Raw genomic sequence first — 17166 nt, forward strand, 5'->3', positions numbered from 1 at the left:
CGACTCTTATCCAAACTGGGCACCAAAATTGTTGATTTTAAAGCTGTTTAGAGAATCTTTACATACTTTACATACTTTTCTTGATCACATATTCCCCCCGTCTGTCGAGCATGTCACCTACATGAATATGTATAAAATGTCTTCCCTTCTTAAGTAGCAAGGATATTCTGCTAGAAATCACAAGATGATTTTTTGTTTTCTCGAACCCTTTGCTCTTCTCTTTGTTATTATGAAAAAAATATTCCTTTGAAAGAAAGAGTAAATCCTACTGGTAACTATGTTAAATCTGTGTCCACATCCAGTAAATAGTAAGGAGCTGATGGGGGCAGTTCCCCCACAGAACTTTGAGACAGCCCTACATTTTCAACTAATTACATGCCCCATTTGTTCTCACTTCGTTCACCTCTCTTCACATTTGCCCCCCCCCCCCCCAACTTTTGCGCCCCCCTGCCCCCTCCTCTCAAATTTTTTGATGATGACATTGCCTCTTGACAAGGCCTTCTTATATATTAATTGGAAATGACCTAAATATCCTTTTCTTCAACTTCTAATCATAAACCTCTGAATTTCTCCGTAAAACCATTCATCTTCAAGTTATTCAACTATACGATTAACCATAGTTTGCCCCCACTACAAGAAAATCCTGGCTCCACACCTGAGGCTCGCACAACAACTAAAACAAATTGGGTCGATTTGAGAAAATATTCTGCATTGATGGTGAAGTTATTTCAAATGAATCATCAATTTCTTGGTCTTTACCCGTGAGATTATTCATCATTGTTGATTTTCTGATCGATTCGTAGTGCTCGGGGTAGGATTTCTTGAACAATTTGGGAGTGGGAGCGAAAGAAGGAATGATAGAGAGACAGAGAGGGGCGAGGTGGGGTTTGGAATGGATCTTCCAAGGTGATGGTGGAATCCGGAGATCGGTAGTGTGGGTCTGTTAGCGTTTTGAAGGAATGAAAATGGATCGATCTTGATTCTTGACCATAAAAAAGGTGTGGATCAAGGTTGATGACGAAGAAAACAGAAATGGTGAAATCTAAAAATTAGGGTATGTTGTCAGTTTTGCATCGTAGACGCCTTGTATGTGGCTAGAGAGGTTGAAGGGCTGACATAGTGTTCAGACCCCCTTGGTTGGTATCAACACGAGTTCTTGTCCAGGATAAGATTTAAATTAATTTATTTTATTTTTATTATAAGCCAATTAATGATGTTTAATCACAAAATCTTATTTTATATTGATCACTCATTTCATTTAAATTACTAAAAATTGATTGTTTAATGTGAAAACCTGTCGACTCAGATGAAATTTTCAAAATATTGAGAGTGATCTTGGATGACTCGAAGTGGTTGGCAATTTACACTGATTTGTAGAGGAAGTAATCAAGACTTTTAATTTTTTTAACTTTTAAATGTAATTAAAATAAAATAAATCGTGGGTAGCCGTTACTTTTGTATTGTAGTGGAGTGGCAGATGAGCTAGATCATTATGCTATTGATTTTCAGACTCGGAAATTTTCATCGATGTGGTAAAGGGACAGAGCCGTTGATCTTTTTCCTTGTGTATCCTGAAAAAAAAAACAGGTCTATTGCTCTCTGCTCTTACCACGTACAAATGAAGTGAAAAATTTTGAGTTAGAAAATCACGACCCATGTCATTAGGGAGTTGCTTGCTAGAGTAGTTGAAAAGGTTGGTCGAGCAATCTTAAACAACATTTTACAAGAAAAAGTTAAAGAAGAAGATGAATCGTGATTCCCATTTTTTCAAGGGTTTAATGTTTATGTGATTGGATGATTTCGCTATACCTAACTTTTCTTATCAGAAAATGTTGACGATAGGGTTTAATTTAATTAATTAATATATATGTTTTTTTATGTGTGCATGACTGATGGAATTAAGTCGTTGTAAAATACTTATTTCTAGGTAATTGGAGAGTGGTTTTGTCTACCTTATTTATCGAGATATCAAATGCATGTTTATATATATATATATATATAGGGTAGCGTTCAATGGCCAACTTTTTGGCAAAACATTTTTCAAAACATGAGTTAGAAGTTTTGGAATGGGCTGATTTTTGGTGATGATGATCTCCTCACCGTAGAGATCATCGTCACCAAAAATCAGCCCATTCCAAAACCTCTAACTCATGTTTTGAAAAATGTTTTGCTAAAAAGTTTGTTAAAAAGTTTGCCATTGAACGCTACCTTATATATATATATATATATATATATATATATATGTATATAATTAATTCGAGTGAATAAGTGATTTGTTTTTGTTTGATGAGTGTCATTTTTATACATTAAGGGACTGTTTGGTAAACTGAGCAAATAAGTGCTGAAAGACTATAATTGTTGAAACTATATAAACATTGAATTTAAGTGTTAAATATGTTATCTGTTTACTAATTTGAATTGTGCTAAATTGATTCAAATTAAGCATTGTAATCATAGAATATTATTTATTAGTTACTATTGAAAGCTGATAAAATAACTACCATTTTCAATTACAATATATTTTATTTGACTATTTTAACTGTTAATTCACATTTCACATAAAAATAAAAATAAAACATAAATGTAAAAGATAATATGTTTTGATATTCTAAATTACGTACGCAATTCATTGTATCCAAATTTTAAATTACAAGATAATAACTTTCTCATCCAAATTTAAATATGTTTATACAACACGCACGATCTTCTATCTCATAATAACAGTTGAAGCTTCCCATCATCTTATTTCAAAGATGAAAGAATTTAATTTTAGATGAATAATTTTCAAAGGAAATAAAGAATGGGTAATTATAAAAATACTCCACGAAGTGATAAGGGCAACCCACACCATAACAATTTTTTATCTTAGATGGGTTAAATTTTTTGGAATGAGCCAATTTTTAGTGAGGATGATCTATACAATCTGGAGATCATCCTCACCAAAAATCAACACATTCTGAAATTTCTAACCACATTAGAAATGGTTTCCAAAAAAAAAATAAATGAGTTATGATTTTTGAACTTGTTTTGATGAGGTTTAATGTTTCGGGATGAGCTGATTTTTGGTGAGGATGATCTTCTCATTGTAGAGATAATTCTCATAAAAAATCAGTTCATTTCGAAACTTTTAATCAATATAAGACAAAAAAATTCAGCTTATGATATGGGTTGTCTTATTAATTTGTAGGGTGTTTATATAATTATTCATGGGATACAAGAGGTAATATTTTTTTAAATATAAAAATATATTTATCCATATAAAAAAGAACGATATTTATAAAAAAAAAAAAAAGAATCAAGTGATGTAATTTCATTTAATTTTTTTCACTTATTTTTTTAGTCATAAATACTGAAAATATAAAGTAAACAAACACGTTAATATGAAAAAAAATATATATATACTGAATTAATTTTTTTAAAATATTAAATGTTGAAAAATAAACAGCCCCAAAAATGAAATGGCAGTGTTAGCATCAGTTGTGATTTGTCAATCAATTTAAACTGGTAAAATGACAATCTTGCATGGATGTGTCTTTCTCAAAGATGTGGGGCGGGGCAAGTGGAGTGGCCTATTGTCCTCTCGGTCTCTGTCTCTCAAATATTAATATTGACCGCCTCCGCCAAAATTGACTTTTTGAGTCCTCGTGTGAACTCCTTAGTCAAAGAAAACGGCAAGGCAGAAAAAGATGTCATGTTCACTTATGTATCTGTCGTTGGTTCAAGAGAATTAAATTGACCCACGTGATTGTCTCTCTCTTGCTCTTGTTAATCTTACTTCACAATCAAATCTTTGAAAGAGTGTTACTAATTAGTAATTAGTAGGTGAAGTAATATTTGAACCCACGTCCTGACATCGACTCTTAGTAGACTCTAACGAAGTTTGTAAGTTGGCATCATATTTTTGGTGTAAATGTCTTGTATTTTGCTGGTGCCACGTAAAGTTGTGGAGGGTAGTAATTTTTTTTTAAGGATTTTTTTATTTTGGAGGGAGGGGGTTGTTTTTGGGAGATAAACATAATTTAATAACCCTCAATTTTATAAATAAAGAAGTTTAGGATTATAAAATTCTAGAGAAAATAGTAATTATTCTTTATATGATTCATGAATGTCGGTACATTATTCAATCACGTAAATTTTTGTGTTTTGTGTGATATTTTGTTATTCTTACTATTTTGTTTTTTTCTCAATAATCATGTATTACTATACAGGATGGAGCCAGGATTTTGTTTTCGTGGGGGCAAATTACAAATAGAAAAATTTTCTGATTTTCTATTAAAAAAATTTGTGGGGGCAAATTACAAGTAAAAAAATTTTCAAAACTTCTGTGGGGACAAAACAGTAGAATGTTAAAAAAAAAATTAAAATTATTAATACCTCCCTATGAATTTTAGAAATTCTTATGGGGGGCAATTGCCCCCACTGTAAATCCGTCCCTGTTACTATATCATGGTTAGGTTATAAGTGAGGTGTAATCAAGTTTATTTTATTATGCTTACTAAAGTGATGGGTGTCTTGTTTGACTCAAATCATGTTTTGTACCTTGCTAATTTAGTTGTTGTTTTGTCAGTCATGTTAAATATTTATCAAAAAATGTAATATATTGTATACGCACTTGAGATGTGTCTCACCATTAGGTGTATTTGATTTCTTCTGAGAAATCTTTAGATTTGGGATTGAGTAATCCTTTTTTTTTTTATATATAAGTTTTCAAAAATTTGTACAGTTCACCGAGTAAGGGACTAACTTGGGATTGAGTTATTTTACAATTGGAGGTCAAGTGCTCATGGATTTATCAAATAATCTTCGGGTTGTGGATTGACCTACCTAGTTTTATGAAATCAAATTGTTCTTCATATGAATCTCAAGTATAATTGAATGATTTAGATATTATGGTACAATCATATCTCTTATTGGTTTTATTTGTATATTTAAGCAAAGTTTTATTACACCTCTATTAGTTCCACCAAAATCATTTTTAAATGGGTCTTGTTAACATATGCCCTAAAGATCACACATTAAAGTGCAATATATACATCTTACCATGTGATAGCTCCAAGATCAATGGTGTAGATGCATTCTCTTTGTTTTGATAAGAGTGTCGTACTCGAGGAAATCTATAGGTTCTTTGTAATTTTTGAAGGAGAATAAGCTCAACATCTAAAAGAGGTCTATAAGTAGGATTTGGTGACCCATCTAGTACTATAACCCGTCTCCAATTAGATGGTGACGAAGTACTAAAGAGCCTTTATAAGTCTAATTAAAGAAGTTTTAAGATATGGACCCCTATATCTCTCTTAAAATCCTATAATCGATAAATAAACTTTGAGATCTCTCCAAACAATCACCCACACTCTCAAATTAGGCTTTATCATGCTCATAGTCTCCAATACTAAATTTCATGCTTGAGATTATCTTACAATTAAGAGAATTATTGTATAATGAGCTTAAAACAAAAAAAAAATCTGGACTATTAACAAGATAATTATGTGAAAATAAGCAACATGTAAGCATTATCATGCCATAACGAGGATAAGTGTTTTAGAGGTGTTATATAATAGATATTAAAACAACATTTAGTTATTGTAGTGGCACAATAGAGGGTTGACATTATCCTTATGACTTTGGGTATTATTATAATAATTTAGCATATGAAACAAACAATTATGACCAATCATTATTTAATCTATCAGATTCATCATGTTCATCATCCATCCTTTATCCTATTATTGTGGATTTTATTTGTTCATTTAACATTGTTGTGAGTCATATTTCCCATTAATATATATTTGAAAAATACTAAATTAATATTAAATCGACATTGATTCTCACATTATTGATGTGGATGTATGCACAGAACCATAGATGCTTTTCATCGAGATACGAGTGAAAAGTGTACGTGGCTATGTGTGCACCTCCACAGCACCAATGTGAGAATTGATGTCAATTTTAATGTTACTCCAACACACAACTCTGTATGTTTGTACATATCTATGTCACTAATGCTGAGGTGACACAAGATTTATTGCCATTCTCACAATTCTGACCTGAGGTGCACTCGTAACTGTAGATTTTTTCCTCATGATACGATTACAAATCATCTATGGTTATGTGCGCATCTCCACATCAGAATTGTGAGAATCGCAATAAATCCTATGTCACCACTGCACAATTTTTTATTATTTATAGAGGTAGTAATAAAATATGCAAGTACCCATTAACGAAAAGAAGCTTCACGAAAAAGTTAATTAAATGATTTAAGTTGCCAACCAAATAATTTAGATAGGATGTAGGCGATACTATATTCTATTTGATAATATATGTTTAGAATAAGTTTTAAGTTACTAAAAATTGAAACAAATCATACTTATATGGTTTTATTTCTTAAGGGTTCAAGTTCTGATACATTAAAAACTATGTAGGACCAAGGCCGAACATGCAGGCCCACCATCAGGACAATTGGCTCTGATTCCAGTTGAATAGCTAAAATGTCAACTTTTTCAGCCTCACCCCAATCAAGATAATTGTGGTGGTATTTTTTAGATGTCTCCTTCCAGGACTTTGTTTATAATGGGATACTATTTGTAACACAAGTTTCCATTGAACTGTTGTTTTTTTGTGTTTGCTTTAGTTTGTTCTCTCCTCTCTTATACGGGGGCTATCTCAATCTCTTCTTTTTTAATATGATCTTTACAGTAATAAATAAAAAAGAAGAAGAGACAATTGTGGTGGTGATTTCTTACCCCTTAATCACATGTACCACGAGGTCACTAACTGGGCAATTAGATCACCTTACACTTCCACGCTTGCTTGTTATCATATCCCTAAGGAACTATGATACTTGCCGAATAGCCTCTGATGCCAAAGCAAGTAAGAGAAATAAAAGGAAGAAGTCTTGCAAAAGACGGAGTCCTTAATAGCTGGTACTTAGTATTGCCTCTCTTGTTAAAAGTGTCAAATTCAAGTGTCCATCACATTTGCCATTACATGGATAACTCCCCACTTCAACTCTTCCCTCAATGTGATAATTAGCTGGTACCACATCTCCTTCCCATCTTCATAGAGATCTTCTTCATGATCTTAAGAATTTTTTATTATCAAATTCAGAATTTTTTTAAAGGGTTGTGTGTTCAAGTCACTTCTCGTTGGGATGCCGACTACTCCCATCTAGGATCTATGATCTCGGATAGGACTCCCGAGTGTCCTATCAAGTGTGGAAATATTCACAAAGAGGCTCCACGACCATTTGACCTATAATTTCCACCCATGAATTCATTCCACAATTTACCCTATACAATATCTAGGGAACCTATTTCTATCACGTTTCGGGATAAGGACACGTGTCCTTAATCCAGTGGACCTAATCCAAATATTAGACATAAACTAATGGGATCAGAAGATTGTCATGGAACGGGTATTATAGCATTAGTTGAGCAAGCTATAGAACTCAAAAGAATCACAGAGTGAGCCTAGAAATCATATAATCTGAGCCAAAATAGATAACAAACCTTTGAAGTCAGTAAGTCCGATCAACGGAGAGAACGTTTCAAAATAAAGAATTCATAACGGTCAAAACTAGATTATGCACCAAAATCTTTGTATTAAATGCAATATCTGCAAGTACTTAATAAAATAGTATTGACAATGATTTTTCCTGACTCATCAAACCCTAAACAGTAAAATTAAATCAACTCAATAATTAATGTGTTGAGATACTACTTGAGGAACTCAAGTATTAGTATTTACGAGGGATAGGACACAACAATCAAATATAGAGACAACAACCCCATCTGCCTCAAACTCCATGTAACAAGAACTAAGAATGATAGTGTGGTAACACATATCCCAGACTTGAAACTATAAAACCCTTTCTCAAAGATTGAGAGAGGATTCAAAAAAATTATTTTTCACACACACGAAATAAAAAATCATCCTGCAACTCATATTCATCATCTTATCCATCTTCAATCTCCATCATTTCTTCTACTTTTCATATCTTTTATTAACTTAATCTTCGAAGAATCTTTAGTAGACAGTACACCAGAACTTCATCCTTTTGTCTTCAACTTCTAAAAAATTAGGAATACACCTTGTCAATCACATCTAGGGAGAAAGATTGAAAGATCAAAAGTCCCAAGAACAAAGTTGGAGGATCACTTATGAATCGATTTATTTAAGAATCTTGCACATCTTGAAGAGTGGAGTCCTAAAAAACATCCATACTATCCATCAAGTGCACTAATTTTAATTGAGATAATCAAAACACCACTACTACCATCCATCCTCATTTGAAAGAATGCCTTGTTATGAAAAGAAAAAAGTCTTTTAACATTCTCTTTACCCATTTTTCTAGAGAGATTTTACTGCCACACTAACTTTTGCTAACTCCAGCCCAATTCATATGTAGATCATTAAAGAATTGCAACAGATTTGAGGTGACGTTAGAAAAAGTTGGTGTAACAATAGAAACTATCTTTTTCACCAGCCATAAAGTATGTTTTGAAACGAGGATTATGCCTACAACTGCTTTTCTCACATCACCAAATATTTGAAAAAGACAATTATCTTTCACCAGCCACTAACCAAGGGAAGGAAAAAAAAAAAAAAAAGACTAAAAAGCCGAAAATCTTTCTTTGATGATGACGTTGCAGTTGTAGCACACAGTAATTGATTGAATTCAACATCAAGGAGACGAGGACCCCATATTCTCTTCATGATTCAAAGCTCAAAATCACAGAGATCAAAGAACCAGTTAATAGAATAAAAACAAGGCAGTTTTTTTCTAACCGTTGCTCATAAGAGATGAAGAAATTCAAATTCAAAACTCTCACTTTGTGAAGATTTATATTATCTTTAGTTCTTTACAGATTAAACAGCTTTTAGTACATAATAAAAAATACAAATTAACGAAGAAATATAAGATGGATAGATCTGAAGTATCAACGTGTCATATTAAAGCCCTTAACGAGGCCTTGGACGGCTGGATTGAATCCCAAACACCCCCAATAATCCTTGTTTATACGGCAAGAAAGTTTTCTTCTTCAAATCCTCTGAAACAGCCCGATTCGCTGTGTAATGCAACTCGTGAGGTGAAACCGATTCTTTTCTTCTCGAACCGTTACTGTTGGTAGACCGAAAGCTTGTGTTTTTCGAATCTTCATTTTTCTTCGACAAAACAGCAAATTTTCTGAATGGGTCTTTGTCGCTCGCTCGACCTTCTGATGCGCTTCGAAACAACAGAAAATCCTTCAATTTCCATTTTCTGTACCCCATGAAAGACGAAGAAGAAGTTGAAGACGAAGATGAAGATGAAGAGGTTTTTGTAATTAAAGAAGCCGGTTTTGAGATCTGTAGCTGTTGTTCTGGTGGCTGTTGTTGTTGTTGCTGTTGTTGTTCTTCCCACGCGAACTCAGAAACCCTAAAAGGTGAGAGAGATCTGGATACTCTACGGTTCGAATTCGAAGATCTTTCTCTCCCTCGTGCTTGCTCTGCTCCTATACGTGATTGTTCGATTGCGACCGCAAATGGGTCGATTTCTTTCCTCTGTCGCGGCGAGAACGCATCACGAAACATCTTCTTCCCCTGCGCAATCGGTGATCTGGGCGATCTAGGAGATCTAGGAGACGAAACAGGACTCTTCCCAGTCGTAGACTCGTTGACGAGTCGGCTACCGAGTTGTAACCCAGGCGGTGGCTTCAAAGGTCGGATCTTTCCACCATCGAAGAGCTCATCAGCTGTGAGAGTAACTTTATCGAACTGCCCATTGAAACCGAACTCGAAATCTTCATCTCCATCGTCATCATCGTTCTGGGTGTCGTTGGATTTGGGTGTCCCGGGCTTTTCTTCCCAATCAAATGGGATCACAGAAGAAGAACCACCTCTGTTACTGATACTTCCATTGTTCAAAGAAGAGAGGTTGTGAAAATCGTTGTAGATTGCAGAAGCACGTGTGGGACTTGTAGGAGCGCTGAAGTAGAAATCGCCGAAACGTTTCGGGCTGGAAGGAATGTATGGGGAAGAGCAAGCGCTGTCGAAGTTGAAATCCATGGAGGGTGTTGGTATCACCAACTCCATATCGGCCGTGGGCTTTTGAAGTTTTTCTGTGTTTCTGAATTAGGGAAGATGGGATAGATTGGGTGGTTAGGGTTTTAAATATAGAGGAAGAAAGAGAGAGGAAACAGGACAGAAGGCGCAGCAGCAGCAGAGATGATTGACCGGTATGAGTCAGGAATGGATAGCCGTCTTTTATTAATTTTTTTTAAAATAATTATTGTGATTTAAAAAAAAAAACATGAGGTGTTATAATCTGGTTACGTCATTTATAAAGTCAAAGGAAGAAAATCTTCGGTAGATTACATTTGCATGATTGCACCGTAATTTATTTTTGAGGGATTCTATTGCCACACCAACTTTTTCTAGAGCAGAGATTTGCTGTTTCCATTAGGGAAATGAGAAAATAGGGCTGTCAATGGAACGGGTCCGGATTGGATCTGGCTTGACTTTATACTGATACAATAAGGATCAGATTGGATCCGGGACTGATTCGATAAATATCAGATCGAATTTTATTGAAAGTCAATATTAAAATCCAAATCCATTAACAACTAGATCAGGTCCGGATTCGAGTCAAATCCAATTTTATGTATAAAATCTAAATACACTTCATGCATCTCAATAAATATATAATATAATTTATATATATTTTAATATATTATCAAATCGGGACATGGTTGACTCAAATCTGATCTAATAAGATATCGAATCGGATCCTTATCGAAATCCAAACCATCAATCCAGACCCAAAGTTATCGGATCAAAAGGGATCAGATTTCAAGTCTGATCCAATCCATTGACAGTCCTAATATAAGATCAACGAAAAAATTACACACATTTTTATGTGCTCTTAGTAAAAATTGGGTGGGAATAGAAGTTCTTTTTTAAATTTTCTTTTAAGATACACTCCTAAATTCAGGTACTATTTACATTTTCTTCCCTCAAGTTTAGAAAGCTTACTCTCTCGAAGACATTATTTTTTCAAGAGGTTGCATATTTTTCCATAATAATTTATTCTTTTAAAAAATAGTAAAATGTTTGATTGAAAATGATTAACTAGAAAGAATTGATTCTCATCCTAGATTAGGGGAAATGATAAAAATAAAAAAATATGTTTTTTCACTATTTGATGGGTGTAGGAGAATCATTATTTAGAAAAATCATTATTGCCAGCGTCCTACATTAATGAGCACAATTTTTGGTAGAAATGCTTTAATCTTAAGATATTTTTAGTAAATATTCAATGGCGTTGGACCCAAAATATCGAACACCATTGATTGTCTAGTACAAATAACTTCATTGAAAAGGTAATTATAAGATTTTTACTATATTGAAAATTATATAAAATTGGACCTATTATTGTGTAATTTCTTATATTCATTTGACGGTACCAGGGTGTAAAGATAACATGTAATACCCTAAAAAATGATTAAGTGCATAAATATAATATTATATGTGTGTTTGATTAAATATAATTGATAAAATATAGATATAAACTTTATTCTATCATTTTCTGAACTTATAATATATATTTTTTCTCTAGGAGTAAAAAGATAATTTTATTTTTTGTAAATTAGTTACTTTAAAAATATCGTTATCAAAAAAATATTTATCATTTTACATGAGTTTGATGAACTCTTGAATCTGAAAAATCATAATCTAATTGAAAAATAAGAATTTCTTTATATTATGACGTAATTGTTATTTTTATTTGAGTGATTTATATTTTTAGACTCTCAAATGTCAAAATTTCACTTTGACAAAAATATAAAAATATTCTTAGAATATAATTTTATAAAACATGTTAGATTTTCTAAATTTTTTGAGGTAGAAGATTTTTGGATTATTTTGCCCTTCACATATTTTTGTCTTCATTGTTTTCTACATGATTTACTTTGAGATAATATTATATTTTATCATGATATATTATATAATAACGTTTTAAAAATAATATTATGATATTGACTACCTAATTGGTTAAAAGTTGAGAAATTTTTGAACAAATGGTATTTTCTTATTTTTACGCAAAGTCCAATGAGGAGGGTTTTTTCTGAAAATTTTAAAAGTTAAAAGACGCTTGAAAATATTCAAGAAGGTGTCTTATTCAGATTTCAGAAATTTTATCTTTATATCTTCTTATTTTAATTTTGTTTTATGTTGAAATATATGGTGGAAACATTGATAAACTTGTGATGATTTATTTTATTTTATTTTATTTGTGAATACTATGTGATGAGTCATTCAAGAAGAATGTTAAGTTGATCTTATTAATTTCGTTAAATAATGGATTGATATTGTGTTTATTTACTATTTATTTTCGAGTTTAGAGTAGATCAGGTATAAATTAAATTTTAATAAATAATTTCTTAATTTTAGAATATTCTACCATTGTGGTTTTATTGAGGTCGAAAATATCTTTCTAAAATGGAAAAAATCATCAAAATCGGATGGATATATATATATATATATATATATAGGGTTGGGTTCCGTATACCCCTATTACGACTCACATTGCGACACACCGTTTTGTCTTATATGGGCAAAAATGTTTGGAATGGGCTGATTCTTTGTGATGATGATCTCTATGGTGAGGAGATCATCCTTGCCAAAAATCAGCTCATTATCAAACTTCTAGCCCCATGTTTACAAGTTGAAAAATTTTAGACCGTCCAATTTTTGTAAATCAATTTTGATGGGGTTAGAAATTTTGGAATGGGATGATTTTTTTGCCAGGATGATCCCCTCATCACAGAGATTATCCTCACAAAAAATCAGCTCATTCCTAACATTTTTGCCCATATAAGACAAACGGTGTGTCGTAATATGAGTCGTAATAAGGGTCGTAATAACGCCATCCATATATATATATGGGGGCGGTTGAAGGGACGTCTTCAAAACCAGTTAAGAAGCCCATGTATGAGGGGCGTTAGATTTGCCGAAACAACGGCTGATGCACTCAAACGTCTCTTCCAATTCAGAAACAGAGTTTTAGGATTTTATAAAAAAACTCCACCTTTTCTTTTTCTTTTTTTTTTTTATATTTAAATTCACTCTCTATTTCAAACGAGTTTCTCTTACAGAAACTCATAGAAATAAAACACCCTTCGTTTTCGTCTCCATCAATCGAAAACGAACTAGTTCTCTCTCTGTCTCTCTCAAGTCTCGACAGAAAATCCAACCCATTCATTTCGATAGAAAACCCAGATTTGGTGGGAACCCTTCAACAGAAAACCCAAAAAATTGTTAGTATCATCGACTACATAAAACAAACTCCCATAAGTACCCAATTGGGCTAGTCTAGTTTCAACTTGACTGTACAAGTACTTAAACTTAACTGTGATGCCCATACCCATGCACGCTCTTCAATTAACTTTTAGCAATTAAATAAGCCGGCACCAAAGCTCTTCATCACTATAAATAGGAGTCATTTTTGCCAAGGGACTTTCCACAACCATATTACACTTCCCTCAAATAGTAAAAAATGCGATCTGTATTGGCTGAGAAGCCTCACGTAGTTATCATCCCATACCCAGTGCAGGGGCACATAACTCCCATGCTCAAACTAGCAAAATTCCTTCATCTTAGAGGCTTTCACATCACCTATGTGAACACCGAGTTCAATCACAGACGCCTACTAAGTTCTCAAGGTTTCGAGTTCAATAAGGATTTGAACAATTTTCGATTTGAAACCATACCCGATGGACTTCCACCATCACATTCCGATGCCACCCAAGATATTCCAACACTATGAAACTCTAAAAGGAAGAATTTCTTGGCTCCGTTTTCTGTCGAGATGAATGGATTGGATTTTCTGTCGAGACTAGAGAGAGAGAGAGAGAAGGGTGTTTTGTTTCTGTGAGAGAAATTCGTTTGAAGTAGAAAGTGAGTTTAAAAAAAATGAAAAAGAAAAGAGGGACTTTTTTTTTATAAAATCTTAAAATTCCATTTCTGAATTGGAAGAGACGTTTGAGTGCATCTCAGCCGTTATTTTGGCAAAATCTAGCGCCCCTCGTACATGGGCTTCTTATTTGGTTTTGAAGACGTCCCTTGAACCGCCCCCTATATATATATATATTTAAAATAAATCCTTGGAATCTAAATTTCTGTTATTTTTGCAAATGGGTTCTGTTTCGACCTATTTTTCATTTAGAAATATTCTTTATTTAGAAATTGTCAAAACACGAAACTTTTAAGTTTATGTGTTATTTTCCAATCCCACCGATCTTTCGCAAAAATATTGAACGTGTAATTTGTATCAACCATTTATTTAAAATAAGTCTATTATATCCACAATGGGACAACACACATTTGTTAATTTTTTTTTTCTAAAATCTTCTCATATTTTCTATTATAACTTGTAACTATTGTATTTTTTATGAAAAGTAAATTGAGTTGAAGATCTAACGGTATAGATAATGCACCATATCGATGTAACTCGATAATCGAATAAAATCATATATTTTAGGTTACCGATGTTTACTTCTAGTATTACTTGTTATAAAAAAAAATTAAGTGTTAACCGTGAAATTTCTTTTATCAAAATCATACATATTTTTTATATATATTAAATAATTTATAATTTTTTGACCTTCAATATTCCAATATATATCTTGACTCATAGGTTATAGGTCAGATCGTGGACTCGAATTTTCGGGCGTCACATAGCACTTTCGGGCCAATTTTTTTTAGGGTTATTAAAGGGAAATTATATAATATTTTTTTAAGGGATTTGTGTTTTGTTGGGATTTTTTATTTTTGAAGAGATAAACGCATTTAACAACTCTTGATTTTATAAATAGAGATCTCTAGCACTATAAAAATTAAGCAAAGAAAATAGTGATTATTCTTGTTATGATCCATGGATGTAGACACACTTTCGAACCACGTAAATTTTGTTTTTGCTTATAATTCTTTTTCTCTTTATTACTTTCTTTTTCCCCACCTACTCTTATTTTTACTAGAGTAAGGAAGAGAATGCACGTACCATCCATCTGCACGTGTACAACAGTGGTTAAATATATCACTTTATGAAGAGGGGCATATAGAAACTTGAAGGTGTACCCTGGGGAGAAAACTCAATCGCCTTTACCATCTCAGCTAGCTCCTGGGGTTCAAGTGTGTCTTGTAACTGCACCAATTTCAATTTTACAATCACTCACATGAAAGAACACTCACATCTTGGATGGGCATGAATCTAAATCCATCCCAATCAGTACTCCATTGGTGTTTAGGTAGGTTCACCAAGAGGTTTCTTTGGTCAATATTGGATTCATTATATTCTATCACATGGTGATTTTGAGGGTAAAGCGATTTTTTCATCGTTTTACGTAAAACATTATATCAATGAAAATAATAATAAAAATAAGTGTTTTGCTAAGGGCACACGTTAAAGTGCAATAAATAAACTTTGGAAATTGGAATCCAAAGGTCTATCGGTAAAAAAGTATTTTTTAAGGATATTTGTAATACAAAATCCAATTTCAAAAGTGTGTTTATAGCATGAAAGATATGGTTGGTGGGTGTTTTATCTAGAGAGAGATCTCATTTGAAATTTCCTAGCAAATATCCTTCCATTTGTTTGATGGAGACCTTCAATGTGGGTTTGAGGTTTGCATTTTCTAAAATAATGACATATATATTAATTAAAATTATTTTAATATATTTACCCCTTTCCATATCACTCGAAAGTTATACTTTCTCCGAAATTACATCATGGAAAGTACGTGGATGGTGTCAAAGCTTTCAACACATGGAAGATACGCATTTCGTATTAAACAAAATTTCTGTTTAATTAACAACAATATAGAATGTGTAAAAGGCACGTGTGTCATCAAAGATATCTACTTTGAAAATCTTTCTTAGAAATGTTAGCGAAATAGAGATATATGTGACTTTACAAATTACAAGTGTACAAACACATATATCCATAATATTATTGGAAATAGTTTGACAAAATAATTCTCCCCATTAGTGACGATGTTGTATTTGTTATTAATATTGTGTTGAAGAATGCTAAGTGACCTCAAAATTGGACCTCTCATCACACAACGGGATGTTAAAGTGTATGGGAACCATAGATGCCTTTCCTCATAATATGAGTGAAAAACATCTATGATTCCTATCCACTTTCACGTGAAGATGTGCGATATAAAATCCAATCTTGAGGTCAGTCCGACACAATTCTATTGTGTTTATTATCAGATGCAGTCTTCTGACATAAAAGAAATATTTCGAACCCAAAAAGAATGAAGATGACCAAAACCACACCTCAAGAAGTCGGGGGTGTTGAGTTCAAATTGCTCCTTGAGAGATGCCATCAAGGATTTATCCCCAAAATTGTTTGAAAAGTGTGGGACTAAGGGACTAGACATGCCCAAGGAATAGTTCTCGAGGTGTTTTAAGAAGCTTAGAGCACCTCGAATAATAAAAAAAAAAAAAAAAAAAAAAAAATTTGTATGTACTTTTCTCCATTATGATTAGTCGATGGAGTGTACGTGAGACAACGCGGGAACAGTCCAATTTTGGTAAAGATTAGGCACACTTATCCCGTAACCCTATTTATTATTTAAAAACAAAATATTTTAGTCATTTCTTTTACCAAATCCCTTACAAAAGCATTCCCTTTTGTCATTATCACTCCCCATTTAATTGACTGGAAAACATGGACTTCAAACCATGATTGAGAAGAAAACAAACACCTAATATTTCTTTTCATATATAGTTTCAAAACTTAGAGAACTCGACTCGGCTCGACTTGAATTCCAATGATGTGAGTCAAGTTGACACTTAGTGAGTTGTTTCAGATGAGTCAAATAAAAGATAAAAAATTTGGTTAAATTATCTTTTAGTATTTTAAATAAATAAGTCGATGGAGTTACTGATATGACCCAATGCATCTTCAAGGTGAATCATCTGAGTTAAGATCGATGAATTACTGAGTAACTTAGTGAGTTGGTTCTGCCAAAATTTTCGGGTCGAGTCAAAACGGTCCATTTTTGAGTTTACTCAACGAGTTAGAAACTATACTCCTCATGATGCTCACTAACAAACAAATAAACCAATCAACAAAAGAACACAAACACATCGTTCTAATCGTGAACTTCACTCAACCAACAA

At 32.9% G+C, this 17166-nt stretch overlaps 1 protein-coding gene across 1 annotated transcript; it reads right to left on the reverse strand.

Moving 5' to 3' along the window:
• Positions 1-8808: 8808 nt before the first annotated feature.
• AR781 (DUF1645-domain containing protein) lies at positions 8809-10206 on the reverse strand. The gene is given in 2 exon segments (XM_086425905.1): positions 8809-8999; positions 9001-10206. Coding segments are annotated over 2 exon segments (1134 nt in total). The 5' UTR covers positions 10072-10206; the 3' UTR covers positions 8809-8936.
• Positions 10207-17166: the final 6960 nt, after the last annotated feature.

The sequence above is a fragment of the Akebia trifoliata genome, chromosome 2, assembly GCF_017979445.1.
Source record: "Akebia trifoliata isolate Shusen 1 chromosome 2, ASM1797944v1, whole genome shotgun sequence".
NCBI lineage: Eukaryota > Viridiplantae > Streptophyta > Magnoliopsida > Ranunculales > Lardizabalaceae > Akebia > Akebia trifoliata.